We start from the raw sequence: 15,260 nt of genomic DNA on the forward strand, positions 1-15,260 counted from the left end.
AGGAGCAGCTGAGCTACTGACGGCTTTAACACAGTCATTCTCTTCGGCCATCCTTTACGAAAGAGTCTGAAACTACTTTTGAGTCAAACCTGATGTTTTAACCAATGGGTTCTGCACTTACATGTAGATTATTTCAATGTTCAGCTCTGTTAGGAATTTAAGTAATAATCTATGTGTTGATCATAGAGAAATAGGAAGGCAAGATTTGCAACTTGTAACATCGGTTTGGGTTTAGACTCAACGATTCAGCCTGTCTATGTCCCCCCACCCTTTTTATTTTTTTAATCTTCTTTTAACTCAAGTGTTTGCTTATATGGAAGCATGTGTTTCCTTTTGAGTATCTCAATACCTGTAAAGGATTGTAAATTTATGGATTCATTTTTCCAGTTATGCATGTTATGCTGATGCACAGTTTTTGGTTAATAATGGATTCAGTTTAGTGTATCAAATATTCCCACACATGTGTGTTCCTCTAGCATGCTCTTATATGCAGAATTGTGGTTGCCTTCTGCCCAGACTTTGTTGGTAAGACTTTTCAAGAAAAAATAAGGAATTATTTAATCTTTTAAACAGCTTAGAATCAGGACATTTGTGTTCAGTTCCCAAAATTCTGACCTAAAGAATATCTAGTATAGTAAGGCGAACATTACAATGTGTTTTAGAGAGTGAAAGCTTATAATACCTAGTAGATAACATCAAAGGAAAGACATGCATGACATTGCCTCAGGATAGCAATATGAATATAGAAATATTGAAAATTAATTTATAAGTAAATGGAATGACATAAGCTGTGTCTGTGTTCTTACAGTATTTTTCTTTTGCAGGATCTCCATAACCTAGATCTCATGATTGGGATTGCATCCGGTGGAATTGCTGTATATAGAAAACTCATCTGCACAAGCTTCTATCCCTGGTAAATTCCTTTACTAGTAAAGAATTATGTCTGGTCATTTCAGTCTTATCTATGTTTTCTTTAACATTTGTCCCAAAGAAGCCTACAATACATACATTTTTTCTATATGGAGTATCATGGTATTTCCTTGTGCTGAGATAAAAATGAAACCTGTTGTCTAGGCTTTTAATTCTTTAAGACTTCTGAACTCCTTGTGCTGTGTTGAAGTCTTGATCAAGTTAAGTCACATAGAGGTGTGAGTACGTGATTAGGAGGACCCTGTGGTCTTAGAGATTTGCTGCTGTTATATCCAATAATATGTCTTTTTAAAAATCAGTATTACTAGTAAAGCTAGACAGCTAATGGTCTCATCATTTTATCCTGTCATTCATCAAGAAGATAAATTGGAAAAAAATAATTGGAAAAGAAATGTAAAACTACTTGTTTAGAGTTTCAGGTTTACTGGAGTTTAAATTATTTAAATTTTATTTAAATATTAATTTTAATTTTAAATAAAGTATATAAATTTAAATTACAAATTTAAAAATTTTGTCAAATAAGGCTGTATAACATTAACAAGTTTTGGAGTCTCCAGGGGAGAGACCTTTGCGTTATTCTAGGATACTGAAAATGTTAGATTGCATGATAGTGCTGTAGAAAATAATCTCTACAAAGAAACAGTGAGCATGAAAAGTTTAATATGAATGACATTAGAAATTAGTTAAGCTGTAATTTTTTATAGTAGTTATGGGCTTTATTAGTTATACCATACTAAAAATGATAACATGAATTAGAAATTACATGGAGGCTGGACATTTCCTTAAGGTTAATGGATAGGATCAGGAAGAATTTTTCCTAGTCTTTCAAAAGTACTAATTTATATTGTATAGTTGATAAAGTATAGCTTTATCATGTTATGCATAATTTCCTCATAATTTATAACAGTTTCTCTGGAGAACATTTTCAGTATACCATCATACTGTTCTTAATCATGACAGAAAAGTACATTCTAATGCGTTGTGCTTGCTTTTCACCCCTAATTATATAAAAAGGTCCTTCTTGCCAATATTCCTTAAGTATTCGAGTCATTCCATCCTTTAATTATGCACCCAACCTAACAGGTATTTACTACAGGAAAGCAATAAAATCAGTTTCAATTTAAATATTAGTGGAAGATGTTCTGCACAGTCCCTGAGTTTTCTTTCTTTCTTTGCAGCGAGTTGATTTCAGCTCACTTGGATGTACTGTTAACCATCTTAAATGTCAGTAATACTCTCATACAGCATGGTGACATCTTGTTTTTTTTCCATTTCTAATGCCCACTAAAGCATGAAAGACTTTTATATTTTACCTTTGTGCCGAGTTCTGCCCTTTAATATGTCAATCTTTCAGCTTTAAACAGCTCAGGTCTTAAAAACTGCCAGCTAGAGGCACGTTTTATGTCTTCTGCAAGTCATCTTCTGCCAGCTTAGTGACCTAAGGTATGAATGGATTATAGTTATTCCTGAAAACCATAGTGATAGCATTTTAACATCCAGGGCTATATAATTCTTCAGAGAAGGGAAAGAGAGCTTTGTAGCACACAAGACAGGAGGAATCCACAACTTCAGGTGCTACTGTAACTCCTGGATAGCACAGAGGAATAAAATGCAAATACTAAAACATCATTCCCAAAAAACTATTCTCATTTTCAAACAGAAACTGAGGGGAATAAACCCCACAGACCTTTTAGTTCAGATAATTTCCACTCTATGAGGTTTCAGTAGCAAAATTTTCAGCTGACAACTAAAGCAATTGTTCCAGGCTTTCCTTCTCCCTCTCTAAAAATATCTTCTCAACTTGAAAGGGGCAAACCCTCATTACATGGGGGATAGCTTCTTGATGTTTTATTTCTGTCTTCTTGAATGAGTTAGTAATAATCATTTATGCAGGAATGGTGCCCATTCCCTGCCCTGCCCCCCCCCCCCCCCCCCACTTCCCCCCAAGAAAACCCCAAACAAGCAAACAAAGAAGGTCACCAGAGCAGACTAGCTTGTGCTGTATTTGTGGTAGACACTTTCATTTTCTTTTTAAACCTCAAAGCAGGATATATTTCTGTAGTGCCTGGAGGTTTAACGTATCTTGGTTGGGCTTGAAGGTGTGCAGATAAGGAGATTTCTTACAGAATAGTATATACCTGAGAATGAGGGGAAAAAAAGCAAAACAAAAAAACCCAAAACAACTCCCCCTTCAAATAATTGAAAAGATATTTAGGCTTTTTATGTAACAACATTTGTAGTAAGCAGATTTTCCTATGGGCTGAGCAAGCTTCACCATAAACATTGTAGAACTCAAGGTGGCAGCAAATGCCATCAAAGCATTCTTTCCAAAACTAAATAAAACACTCTGCAGCATTACTGGATGACAGCAATACAACTATACGATATGGTAGTAGTCAAAGACGACCAAAAGTTTTCAGGAACAGAGGCAGTGAGAGTACTGCCTTTGCAAAAGGAAGATTTTCAGTCAAGGCAACCTATGTAAGGAGCTGACTGATCAGTCCGAGGCAGTGCAAGTCAAGACAGATTTAAAAATAACTCTGAATTTAACACAGTATTTTATATGGTCTGGAAAGTTATTCTTGGGGATGCTCAACTATTTTGTAATAATTTCCATATTAGTTTTGCAAGTAAAATGTTAATGGCAAAAACGTACAAGCACTCTACATCAGCAGCAATTAAGGTTACGTATTAAATGCTGTTCACTGTATGCAGTTTCTTTGCTTTGAAAACTTCAAGAGAAACTACTGGAGGGATACATTCTAAATTGCTAGTTAAAATTTGAATAACAACTCAACAGTCTTACATAGCAAATTTGATGGAATCTTTCTTGCTGAATCTTCCAATGGCAATATATCAGGCATACAGCTAAAGAAACATTTTTGCTTCAAGTTAAAAATAACAGTGTTTAGTACTAAGTGCTACGACAGAATTCCCATTTTAATCATAAATTACTAATTCTGTTGCCTAGTAAGTGAAAATAAATCTATTTTGACCCTTGCGAATGATAGGAATATGGGACCCAAAAGATGTATCATTACTAATGTGCTAAAAGTATTGAGCATATTACAAGTAAACCGTGAAATTTAATGATTTGGAATGTTGCATATTCACTGGACAGATCATTGGTGAGTGGTAAAAGCAGCTGAGCCACCAGTTAGAAAGAGTAACTGCATCCTATTCAGATCATGTTTTGGATGTGGCATCTTCAAGCACTTCTTAAATCTGAATCCTTTGATACCTTAATCTCTTAGATTTTTTTTTTTTTTTTTTTGGAGGATTCTGCTCTATGTGAACATTCACTCAATTTGTAGGCGTAACATTGCAAATGATTTTTAGTTAATGTTAAATAAAACTGTCAGATTAGTAAGTGTTCTTTGTCACTGAATTAAATAGGTTTAGTTGTACTTTAAGAAGAATGAATGGAATTCAGAGGGATGCTCTACTTAGAGGAGAATCAAAATAGAGACTTAAAGCCCTGAATTGGCTTGAAGTGATTATGTGGTCATGCAGTGAATGATTTTTTTTTTTTTTTTTTTTTTTTTTTTTTTTTTTTTTAAAAAGGGAGGTAGAGAGAGGAGAGGAACTGACAGAGTTTTGGTATTTTGGGATGGCGGCTACCTTTTTGTTACTGTGTTGAGGGTGTTTTGCTTGGTCTGCAAGGTTAGTTTTGTGTCCTGCATTTCTGCTGGCATTACGTTAGGGTAAGAACAGACTACAACAGCAACTGTGTAAGCTGAGAAAAACTCCTAAAATTTTTTTGTTGAATTTTAATCTAAGTCAAGAAACATGGTAAGAAAGAACCAGAAGCACAGAACTTGAGTACTAGTTCAGGTAGAATAGCACTAGGATTAAGAAAGGATTTATATATAAATGAGTCCTATCTAATTAAATACAACTGAAATTCAGAACCCAGAACTTCTAGATGAGCCGTACAGATCATTGCTGTTTGCGGTAGGAAATCAAATGGTACAAATATTTCAAGAGTTGGTTTAACAGGAGAGTTGGGTATGATTTAAACTTTCCATTAACTTTTGTACAACAATTTGCCTGGTTGCCAAAGAATAGTGTTAATGAAATTCCTGGCATTTTGTCGTTTTGTAATTGATGGAGAAAAGCATTTTCAGAAATGGGCACATGTTCAGTTTTCCACCTGTTTTGTGAAGGAAGTGAGGATTGTTCATTCCATTATCTATCTTGTTTGTAACTGTCAAATACACTTTTCTGTATCAATGAAGGATATTGCTCTTTAACAAGTGCATCTCTCATGGGCGGTGGAGAATTGATGATATGCCATTGTCCCACTTGCTGAGAGCGATGCAAAAACTGTGCTAAGAACTGAGAGGACCTTCAATATAGTTCATACCTGATGAGATCTAGGGTGCTGTGGAATATTATCAGTTTGTGAGAGTATTCTGAGACTTTTGGCAGCAACCTTCCAAAACTCTTTCATGGTGTCTTTTAAAGACAGATATGACTTGATCAGACCTTAAATAGCTTTCCCAAGGCTTCCATATGATTCCAGCTAATCACAGATTTCTTATTCCAAAATGTGTAGGCTTTCAGTTATTGCAGCAGAAGTATTGCAGACAAAATTTAGGTATTTTAAACAAATCACAGAACAGTCAGGGTTGGAGGTCACCTAGTCCAACCCCCTGCTAAAGCAGGTTCACCCAGAGCAGGTTGCACAGAGTCACATCCAGGTGGGTTTAGAATGTCTCCAGAGAAGGAGACTTTGCAACCTCCCTGGGCAGCCTGTTCCAGCGCTCTGTCACCCTCAGAGTAGAGAATTTTTCCCTCATGTTCAGGTGGCGCTGCCTGTGCTGCAGTTTGTGCCCGTTGCCCCTTGTCATGTCACTGGGCACCACTGAAGAGGGCCTGGCCCCATCCTCTTGGCACTTGCCCTTGTGATATTTGTGGGCATTGATAAGATCCCCTCTCAGTCTTCTCTTCTCCAGGCTAAACAGGCCCAGCTCTCTCAGCCTTTCCTCATCAGGGAGATGTTCCAGCCCCCTCATCACCTGCATGGCCCTCCACTGGACCCTCTCCAGCAGTTCCCTGTCCCTCTGGAACTGGGGAGCCCAGAACTGGACACAGCACCCCAGATGTGGCCTCACCAGGGCAGAGGAAAGGGGGAAGATAACCTCCCTCCAGCTGCTGGCCACCCTCCTCCTAATGCCCCCCAGGATCCCATTGGCCGCCTTGGCCCCAGGAGCACCCTGCTGGCTCATGGGCACCTTGCTGTCCTCCAGCACTCCCAGGTCCTTCTCCGCAGAGCTGCCTTCCAGCCGGTCAGCCCGGGCCTGTGCTGGTGCGTGGGGTTGTTCCTCCCCAGGTGCAGGACCCTGCACTTCCCTTTGTTGAACTTCATGAGGTTCCTCTCACCGCAGCTCTCCAGCCTGCCCAGGTCTGGCTGAATGGCAGCGCAGCCTGCTGGTGCGTCAGCCGCTCCTCCCAGTTCTGCATCATCAGCAAACTTGCCGAGAGTACGCTTGTCCCTTCATCCAGGTCATTGATGAAGAGGTTGAACAGGACTGGACAGTGCTGACCCCTGGGGAACACCACCAGCCACAGGTCTCCAGCCAAGCTCTGTGGGGCTGATCAGAGCCCTCTGAGCTCTGCCATCAGCCAGGTCTTGATCCACCTCACTGCCCGCTCACCTGACCCACACTGCCTGAGCTGGCCCATGGGGATGTTGTGGGAGACAGTGTCAAAAGCCTTGCTGAGGTCAAGGTGGACAACACTCTTCCCTCACACTCTCCCTTCATCTACCCAGCCAGCCATTTCATCATAGAAGCCTATGAGGTTGTTCAGGCATGATTTCTCTTTGGTGCATCTTGTTTTGATGTTGGGATGTGCGTGGGAACCTAGAAGTTTTGTTTAATTTAGCAAAACTGATAAACATATAATTAAAATAAAAATTGCTTAAGGACCAGTTCTAATTCTAGTCCTTACCTTAAAAATCTTTATTCCCACTATGTGTATATAGAAAAGAGGTGTTTAGTTCTGTATAAATTTACCACATAAATTATGTAGCAATGTTAATAATTTAAGTGAAAAAATATACTAATACTCATTCTTATGGTTTTCATCCTTCTACAATTATGATTTTATTGAGTGCTTTTTAGCTATTAATATAAGTACATGGTATTTTTCATGTTATGAAACCAATTGTGTGAAGTCTCTGGGGAATTTCAGATGTTGTATGACCAACTCTGTTGTGTCATTAGGGTCTTAAATTCTGTTCCTTTAGTCACAGTTGTCATATGATTCTTAAGTTACACAGACTTGACACATTTAACATTTGTGCAGCTTAGTAAAGGATGTCATCAAGTTTTTGCTGCAAGAATAGATTTGGTGGGAGAGAATTGCAGTGTGAACTATTTAAAGAGTAAATGAGGCAGAACCTCAATTTTAAAAAGGACTTCTTAGCTAAAATTTTTTCTTTGAGTTTCTTCACATCTATTTGCCACTCAACACAGGAGATGAGCTGCGTGTTATTCATTGAATATGTATCAGCTATAATCTTTTAGGCTTTCTGTAATTGGTATTATTTTTTATTGTTTTATACTTCTAAACTTTGCTTAGTATTTCATGGTCTGTTTCTTCTAGGGTGAACATATTAAAAATTTCCTTTAAAAGGAAAAAGTTTTTTATACAACAACGGCAAAAACATGTAAGTAGTCATTTAATTTTATTTTGCTCAAGTGGTCATGTTAAGTTTTTTTGCCTTAAATGTGAAGACAACAAAATGCTGATCAAAAGGCTCTGTTGTGGTAACTTGCCTTTGAAATTCTGTTTTCTTAACTTGCTACTGCTGTTGCGGTCTCCTTATCCTCACTGTGTTTCCCGTGTTTGTTTCCTTTCCAATACTGAATCCTTCCACATTCAGTCTCTTGGACTGCGTCGTTCCCATGCAGGTTTCTTCTCCCTTGGAGACCTGGGGGAAATGCGTATCTTAATCCTTTCTACAGTATTTAGTAACCTAGCATATTTCCCTTTTCTTGCTAGCATTTGCTGCTCTCTTTGATGTTTTGTAAAGTTTCTTAGTGCAGTGAATCTACTAAACAGCTGCTTATCCCATCTATGAGGACGTTATGAGGTCCCTTCTGCTTATGGGGCTCAGAGTTCTGGGAGCAAGGAGGGTTTCTGGTGAAAAGGAGAGCTCTGCAGCTGAAAGACTTGAGGTTGGAAAGGGCAATAGTGCACCTTCTGCTGCATATAACAGGGAGGGCTTTAGAAGTTGGCAAAATATGTGAAGATACCTCATGAAACTGATGTTAATTTTTTCTGCTGTTAAGAGTCGTCTTCTGAATGCTGTATGGTTTTTGCAGAGCAGTTGTAATATATTACTCAATGTAATAAGGGAAAAGAAATCTTGTTTACAGTATTGTGCTGCCACAGTATGAACAGATAAATTAAGGCATCTTTTTACAAAGAGAAGGGACTATTTGATATGACGAAAAAAATACAGAAATTAGTGACCAGCAGATATATAAATATTTTAATTCAGTTGAGGATGAAACTCAAATAGATAGTAAAAGGTAAGTGTTATCTTACACCTAAACTTTATGGAAGCTCTTTCCAGTAGTAAATGAGCTCTTAAAGGTGTGTTACAAGAAGACCCTCTGACCCCCATTGGTTAGAAGGCCTGCTGAAGACAGACTGCTAGGAAAGCTTTTTTACCGAAAAGGAGGTATTTCATCTTTCCCCCCTGTCCTTTGGTGCTTATCTTCCAAATTTGAGGACTGTGCATGCATGTACACATTCTTACTTTTCAGGGCTTATGTGTAAACAAAGTTATATCTAGAGGTAGTGTTACTGCACTAATACAGACACACACAGCATGTGCAAATGACACTGTTTTCTCTTCTGAGAGAGTTATGTCCTAATGCACTGTAGAGGGGTCTTAAGTTTTTTGCAAGCTGTAAGTTTCTAAATACGTTTTTTTTATCTGCAAGCCAAGCTGTAAGTTTCTAAAGAGGTTGTTTATATGCAGGCTTGTCTCAGTGTGTTCATATATATCACTGTATGAAGAAATGAGTTGTTGGCAAACCAGTCTACTAAGTTGTGTGTGTAATTGTATTTGTATTACGCTCAGTGTAATTGTATTACACTTGCAAGTATTACCTTATTCTAGATTGGTGGATTAAAAATTCACTGATAAGTAGACATTTTAAAATTCTAAATATCTTCAAGTATACAAATATGGGCAAGTGTACGGACAGCAATTTCCAAATGTGTCTTTAGAGTAAACATAGGAACAGGACTCTCTGAGAGTGATCAGTAACAGCGGACAGTAATATGAGTGTACCTCATCAGTGTATCTCAGTAGACATGAAAAAGGAGACCAGGCGTGCTATTAAATCTCTAGGTATGTCCATACTGGTCAGTTAGCTCCCTTTGCTTGAAATTTAGGGCAGCACGCCTGCAGTACTTCAGTGGTATTGCTTGGAAAAGCTTGCTCTTGCAATGGCAAGGGAGTGAGGGCGCAGCTGTACTACTAGAGGTTTTCTCTAGAACTGTGGGTTGATCAAGGGGTTTGTGAGGGCAGATGACAGGTGTTGTCAGTCTTTTGAGTGATCAGATTTTTGCTTGGAAGTACAGGAGAAAATAGGTAAATGGGCCTGAAAGTAAGGAAGATGGAAGAATGTGGGGAAAGCAGAGCAGATACTACATATTCATAGGCAAATTTTTATTAAAGATATTAACAATGCTATCACACTTCAGTTTTGTATGTCATATGGAGATTTCTTAACAAAATCTACAGAAAGTTCTCAAAGGCTGTGAATTTGCAGTCATCTGAGATGTGCCGTATTTCATTGATTTATTCTCCTTATTTCTCTTACTCCTTTTTTCTTTCCTTATGCCCCTGTTCTGAAGGTTCATCTTACCTTATCTCACTCTCTCCCTGCTACTCGCCACCTCTTTTACCTTCCCACTGCTTCAGTCTGTTGATCAGCTACGTGATAGAAGTATGCAATGTTTCTGTTTCTGCTGAACAGCTACATAAGGACTGGGGAGCAAGACTGATGAATCAGTGAATGTCTGATGCTATAAAAGCTCATGATACGTAGATTTAGTAAAGGGTGCAAGATTTAAGGTAGGAATAGGAGCTATGCTGGCTTACGGGCAACACTTTAAAGCTGACAGAAATGAAATGTTATTTGCAATTTGTTTATCTAATGCTTAAAAACAACTTCATGTTCTGCATATTAAAATATATTTTTATTTGCTATGCTGTAGATATTTTTTCAAATTCTCTGAATGGAATAGACATACATTTGACACAAAGAGCTTCCCTGGTGCTGAAAGAGCAGGACACTCACTTTAGCTATTGAGAACTGTTCCCTTACCGTAACTGGCCATAAATTTCTCTAATACTGTTTTCTGGAGAACTATTAAAATACCGTTCTTTTGGAACTTGAGCTGGGAAGTATGATGGGCATTAGATCCTTGGGTCCCGCTAGAAGTCTTCGCCTTTAAAACAGTACATAGATTTAATAGTGCAGTTTGCAAGGTGGCCTGTTAGTGAGCCAGATGGTTATGTTAACAAAACCTTTTGTTAATCTAAAAATAGACCGAGTTTTTCTGAAACTTCTGAAAGTATTTATCCTACTTTAAGTCCATATTTAGACTTTTAGCCCACTTAAAAGCTGCTAAAAAGGTTTTGTGACAACAGTGGGGAAGAACACACCTATGATATTGACAAGTTTCATTTCTATTTTCAAACTTTACATTTTAATAAATTAATCTAACATTATTTTTTTAACTTTACACTATGGCTTTTCAGTGTAATTGAGATGTTTGGATTAATTTGTGTAGCAATTGAAAGGCCAGTGCTTTCTTTTATTTGTCTTCTGGAATAGTAAAACACTTCAAGTGGTATTCAGCCAACGGAGAGTATGGCAGAAATCCATTTGTTGTTAAATCTTTAAGTGATATATGCTTCTTATATTGCAAGAAATTCTGAGCTAAAATTTCATGGTGCTTGCATGCTTTATTTTATATAAGCTAATTAGAAGCTACTGTGGCAAACTGACAAACATTAATTGGTTCCATTATGCATAAGGCTCAAATAACAAACCCTGCTGCTTAAAAAACCCTATTTAAAAAAAATTAAAATATATTTTAATAGATATAGGGAAAACAATCCTGAAAGATTTCAATCAGTTAACTGTTTTACAGTGTCTATGTGAAATCAAGAGGCAAATCCTTTTTATCGTTATCTTGAGATTCTCTCTGGTTTTTTAAAATAGCGGCTTAAGTCATAGCACCAGTCATAAAATGATATGCAGAACGTGGCATTGATCTCTGATACATAGCATTTGTAAAATGTTGCCTAGACATTACAAGAACACAAGAAAAATACCGCATATTCCAGACAAAATGTTCTGTAGTTACTTCCCAGCAAGATTGTTCCTGTGAACAAACCAAAGGACATTGGCAACTAGAAGCCAAGGTGTTACACAGTTGGGACCTCGATTTCTTGCTGGGCTGTATGAGAGAGACCTTTGTTAGATCTTTGAGTTCTTTAATAAAAAGGCTTTGCGACCCAAATCCTGACTTCCTCCAAAGTATGAGCTAGAAAGACAGATTTACTGAGATGGTTGCCAGCCTAATGGTATGCTCGGTTGTCAAAATTCGGTCATAACGCAGGACAGCAGGAAAAGATGAGTGATTAAATCAAAAACTTGCTTTTTTTATTGCAGTGCTGAGCTGTAATGGCAATTAACTCGGGTGTCATGTTACCTTCCTTTCTCCTCTTTGCTTTACTCTTCATTCTGCTTTCTTGTGCAAAAGAGAAATAGAAATAGCTGCAAACATCTTGTGCAAAACTCTTGGGATCTGAAATAGCTCAACAAGTACTACAGTTGGTAAGGACATTAATGTGGGTGGCACAATTGTTACAACTGTGTTTCACTGGCACTTTGGCACTGAAATTGCAAGTAAGAGTTTGCAAGACAACAACAACCAAGACAAACAAGCTTTGTATTCTGCTTTCTTTTGATCTCATTGTGGTCTGTTACCATCCAGAAAGGAGGGACTGGATCTGAACAGCAGTAGCAGCAGCTCCAGTCCCATCACAGCTACTTTATTTCCCCCAGGATGGATCACTGTTAACATCTTTAGTGTCTTCTAGAAGACTATCAAGCAGATGCTTTTTGCATACTGTGGGTCTTGAAAGAACATGGTAGAACTGAAGCCTTATGCAAAGGGCGTTTTTTTTTTTAACTCTGAGTGTGACTGAGCACTGGCACAGGCTGCCCAGACGCCTGTGGGGTCTCCTTCTCTTGAGGCATTCAGAACCCCTCTGGACATGATTCTGTGCAGCCTGCCCTAGAGGAACCTGCTTTAGCAGGGGGTTGGATTAGATGATCTCCAGAGGTCCCTTTCAATCCCAACTGTTCTGTGATGATGTGAAGAGTTTGAATTCAAAGTTTGAGGGTTTTTTTTCCTTTGCACCCGTAATAGAATGTGTAAAAGAATTTTGTTTGTCATAGGAGGTCAAGATCTGACTGGAAACCTGAAACTATATTTAGCTACTTAATATTTCACCTGTATATACAAAATCTTCACCACTTAAGACTTATTTTGTTAACACTGTAAAGATTAGGAACTAAAAAACTTAATAGTTTTTCAGTATTGCTTAAACTTTTGAAGTGTCTGTTTTGCAGTTTAGAACTTCATATGGTCATTGGGCTATTTTGGCCATCTCCAGCTCAAAATCTACTATATGCTGATTTTTTGTTTCCCTAAATGCCTTTTTCCTATTTAAGCTAAAAGTAATTTTATTGGTTTTTTTTATGAGCTTGTTTACTGTGTTTGATCTGCTTGTATATATTGAAATGTGTTATTTCCTACTGTTTCAGAATGAATCCAGAGAGCATATTGTTGCCTTCAACATGTTAAATTACAGAGCATGCAAGAATCTATGGAAATCTTGTGTAGAGCATCACACGTTTTTTCAGGCAAAGAAGTCCCTACCTCATGAAAAAAAGATATTGTCACATTATTGGACGCTGGGTTCTAGAAATCCAGCAAAGTAAGTATTGTGTGAAAGCATGTTTTGCTTTGTAATGGGAATGGGAGCACCTGTCTAAGTGATAGCTCAACTTGGAGTGACAAGAGTTCAGTTCTGCTCACAGCTGTGTCCCAGCCTGTATGTGAACCATTTGACAAGTTATATAGCTGTGACTTCAGTTTCTGCAACGTGGTATCATTACAATAGAACGTTTCTTATAATTTCCTAGAAAGACATTCAAATATAAGTTTTACTGGTATTGTTTCAACTTGCTGTTTCAGTTTGAGGTATATAAACACTAGAAAGTAAAAATGTCATGTAGCTAATGATTCAATAAGAGAATCTGCAGAACAGATTTGTTTTGAACTGTTTACCCCTTAGTGTCATATACACATTCTGTTTAATGTGTTAGGTTGATTTCTGGAGTGCATCATACCAACCATTTAATACTGTCATCGAGATGAAAACCCTTGTCCCATCCAAGTGTTCAAGATACCACTTTTGTGACATTTAGTCTTATAGTTGCCTTGTTGGGTTCTGCTACTCGGAGCCTGTTATTTTGCTATATGAATTTGGGATTGTGCCTTCACATATGTGCCAACTGTGCCCTAACTTCATTAAACTTCATCTGCCATCTTATTGTCTAGTCACTTGACATTAGAATGTCCTGCATTTCTTCACAATTGACCTTTATTTTTGCCATCCTGTGTGATTAATATCTTCAGCAAACTTTGTTCGCTCTTTTCTCTAGATCACTAGTGAGTATGTTGAGCAGAAGAGCCCCCCCCACATATCCCTCTGACTTCAGTGCTGATCTTTTTTCACTATAAACCTGAAACATTTTTGTTCTATTCTCTTTTCTGTCACAAGTGAACAGGTAATTCCTCCAAGTGAGAGGACACTTTCCCTAGCTTCTTAGTTTCTCTATGGGTTTAAGGAACCTTGTCAAATGCCTTTTTGAAATCTTGAGTAGATTAAATCACTAAAGTGGGAGGTTATACTCAAGTAATGCTGCTGTTTCATCTTCAAGGCTTTTAGAATTTTGATAAGTATCAGTCTCAGTGATTTTTATCAGCAGTTCAGCTAAAATGTCTCGTCATGTGTAGCCTGTTATATCCATGTCCTGTCTCCCCCTGCCCTTGAAAAAAAATGTCATGAAACATACCAAAAATCTTTCGTATCAATAGTGAATGAAAAAGAAAGTCTTAAGTCGTTGCTCTTACATGTGAGATTTTTGAGCATTCTTTGGTCTTTTGATAATCTGTAGGCTCTCTAGAAACCCGTTTGTTCTGATGATTTTTGGAGAAGTCTTTTGTTCTCTTTTTGTTTGTGGACAGTGTGACTCTGTGTTTTTTCTTTTGCCGTGTGTTCCCTTAACAGTTTAACTTTACATTTAATTTGTCAGACTGATGCTCTTTTCTTATTTGGATAAGCTTTAACTTTTGAGTGATGTCATCATACTTCAGATAGCTTCCCAGACTTTGCTGGCTCTCTGGCTTTTCAGACTGTCACATCTCTTTAGATACTGCAGAAATTCATACCATGTGGACTTGTATTGCTTGTACATGAAGCAGTTAACCCGTGAGGGCTGTCCAACAGTAAGAAGGCTGATAGAATGCTTTCTGCTGGAAAAAAGAAAATGTTATTTGCTGGAGTGGAATTCCTATTTTCATCTAGTACTATATCATAGCTCAAACAAGTGAAAACAAGTAGTTGTACTAAAGTAATCTAATTTTGTACTGTTTTACAGATGTATATTTTGAGAATTAGTTCCTCTATGGAGTGGTATGAACTTGTTCTTCCTATAGTGAAGGTTTTGAGGAAGTGACTTTCTCAAAGCTTGTAGGATTGTCACATCCTGGAGTCCTTTATTTCTGTCAAATTTGCAAAATCCTGATGCTTGTGTGTGCACACACAGGTATTGCACAGTCCTTGTGATATTAAAAAAGAAACCAGTATGAGTTCCAAAGGGTACCATTTTAATATCATTCCAGTTTCTACCAGACATTTGATTTTCAACAAATTTACTGTTACAATTGCTTAATAACATGTAACATGCAGTATAGTTCTCATTGTTGAACTGAGTTACTAAGAAAGACTTATTTTCAAGTAATTTCATGTTCTCAGGCATTATCTCTGGTGAATTGCTTATTTAGGCTCTTAAGGAATCTCTAGGGAAAACTGTTGACTGTGATATTTTCCATCAGCTTAATGATGTCCTCTCTACTACTACATCCTTTGGCCATATTTATGGCAGCAACAAGTGTGAAAGTTAGGATCTATGTGAGGCAGAAGTGACTCAGCA

General features: G+C 37.7%; 1 protein-coding gene across 4 annotated transcripts in view; it reads left to right on the forward strand.

Moving 5' to 3' along the window:
• PTPN3 (protein tyrosine phosphatase non-receptor type 3) overlaps positions 1–15,260 on the forward strand; it is a 132,709-nt gene that overhangs the window by 64,017 nt on the left and 53,432 nt on the right. For all 4 annotated transcript variants that reach the window (XM_055799765.1, XM_055799766.1, XM_027794457.2 and 1 more), the window contains 3 exons: positions 825–913; positions 7,543–7,606; positions 12,804–12,976. In XM_055799765.1, coding sequence (XP_055655740.1) covers positions 825–913; positions 7,543–7,606; positions 12,804–12,976 — 326 coding nt within the window. The remainder of the gene's footprint in view (positions 1–824; positions 914–7,542; positions 7,607–12,803; positions 12,977–15,260) is intronic.

This window comes from Falco peregrinus, chromosome 3 (assembly GCF_023634155.1).
Source record: "Falco peregrinus isolate bFalPer1 chromosome 3, bFalPer1.pri, whole genome shotgun sequence".
Taxonomy (NCBI): Eukaryota; Metazoa; Chordata; class Aves; order Falconiformes; family Falconidae; genus Falco; species Falco peregrinus.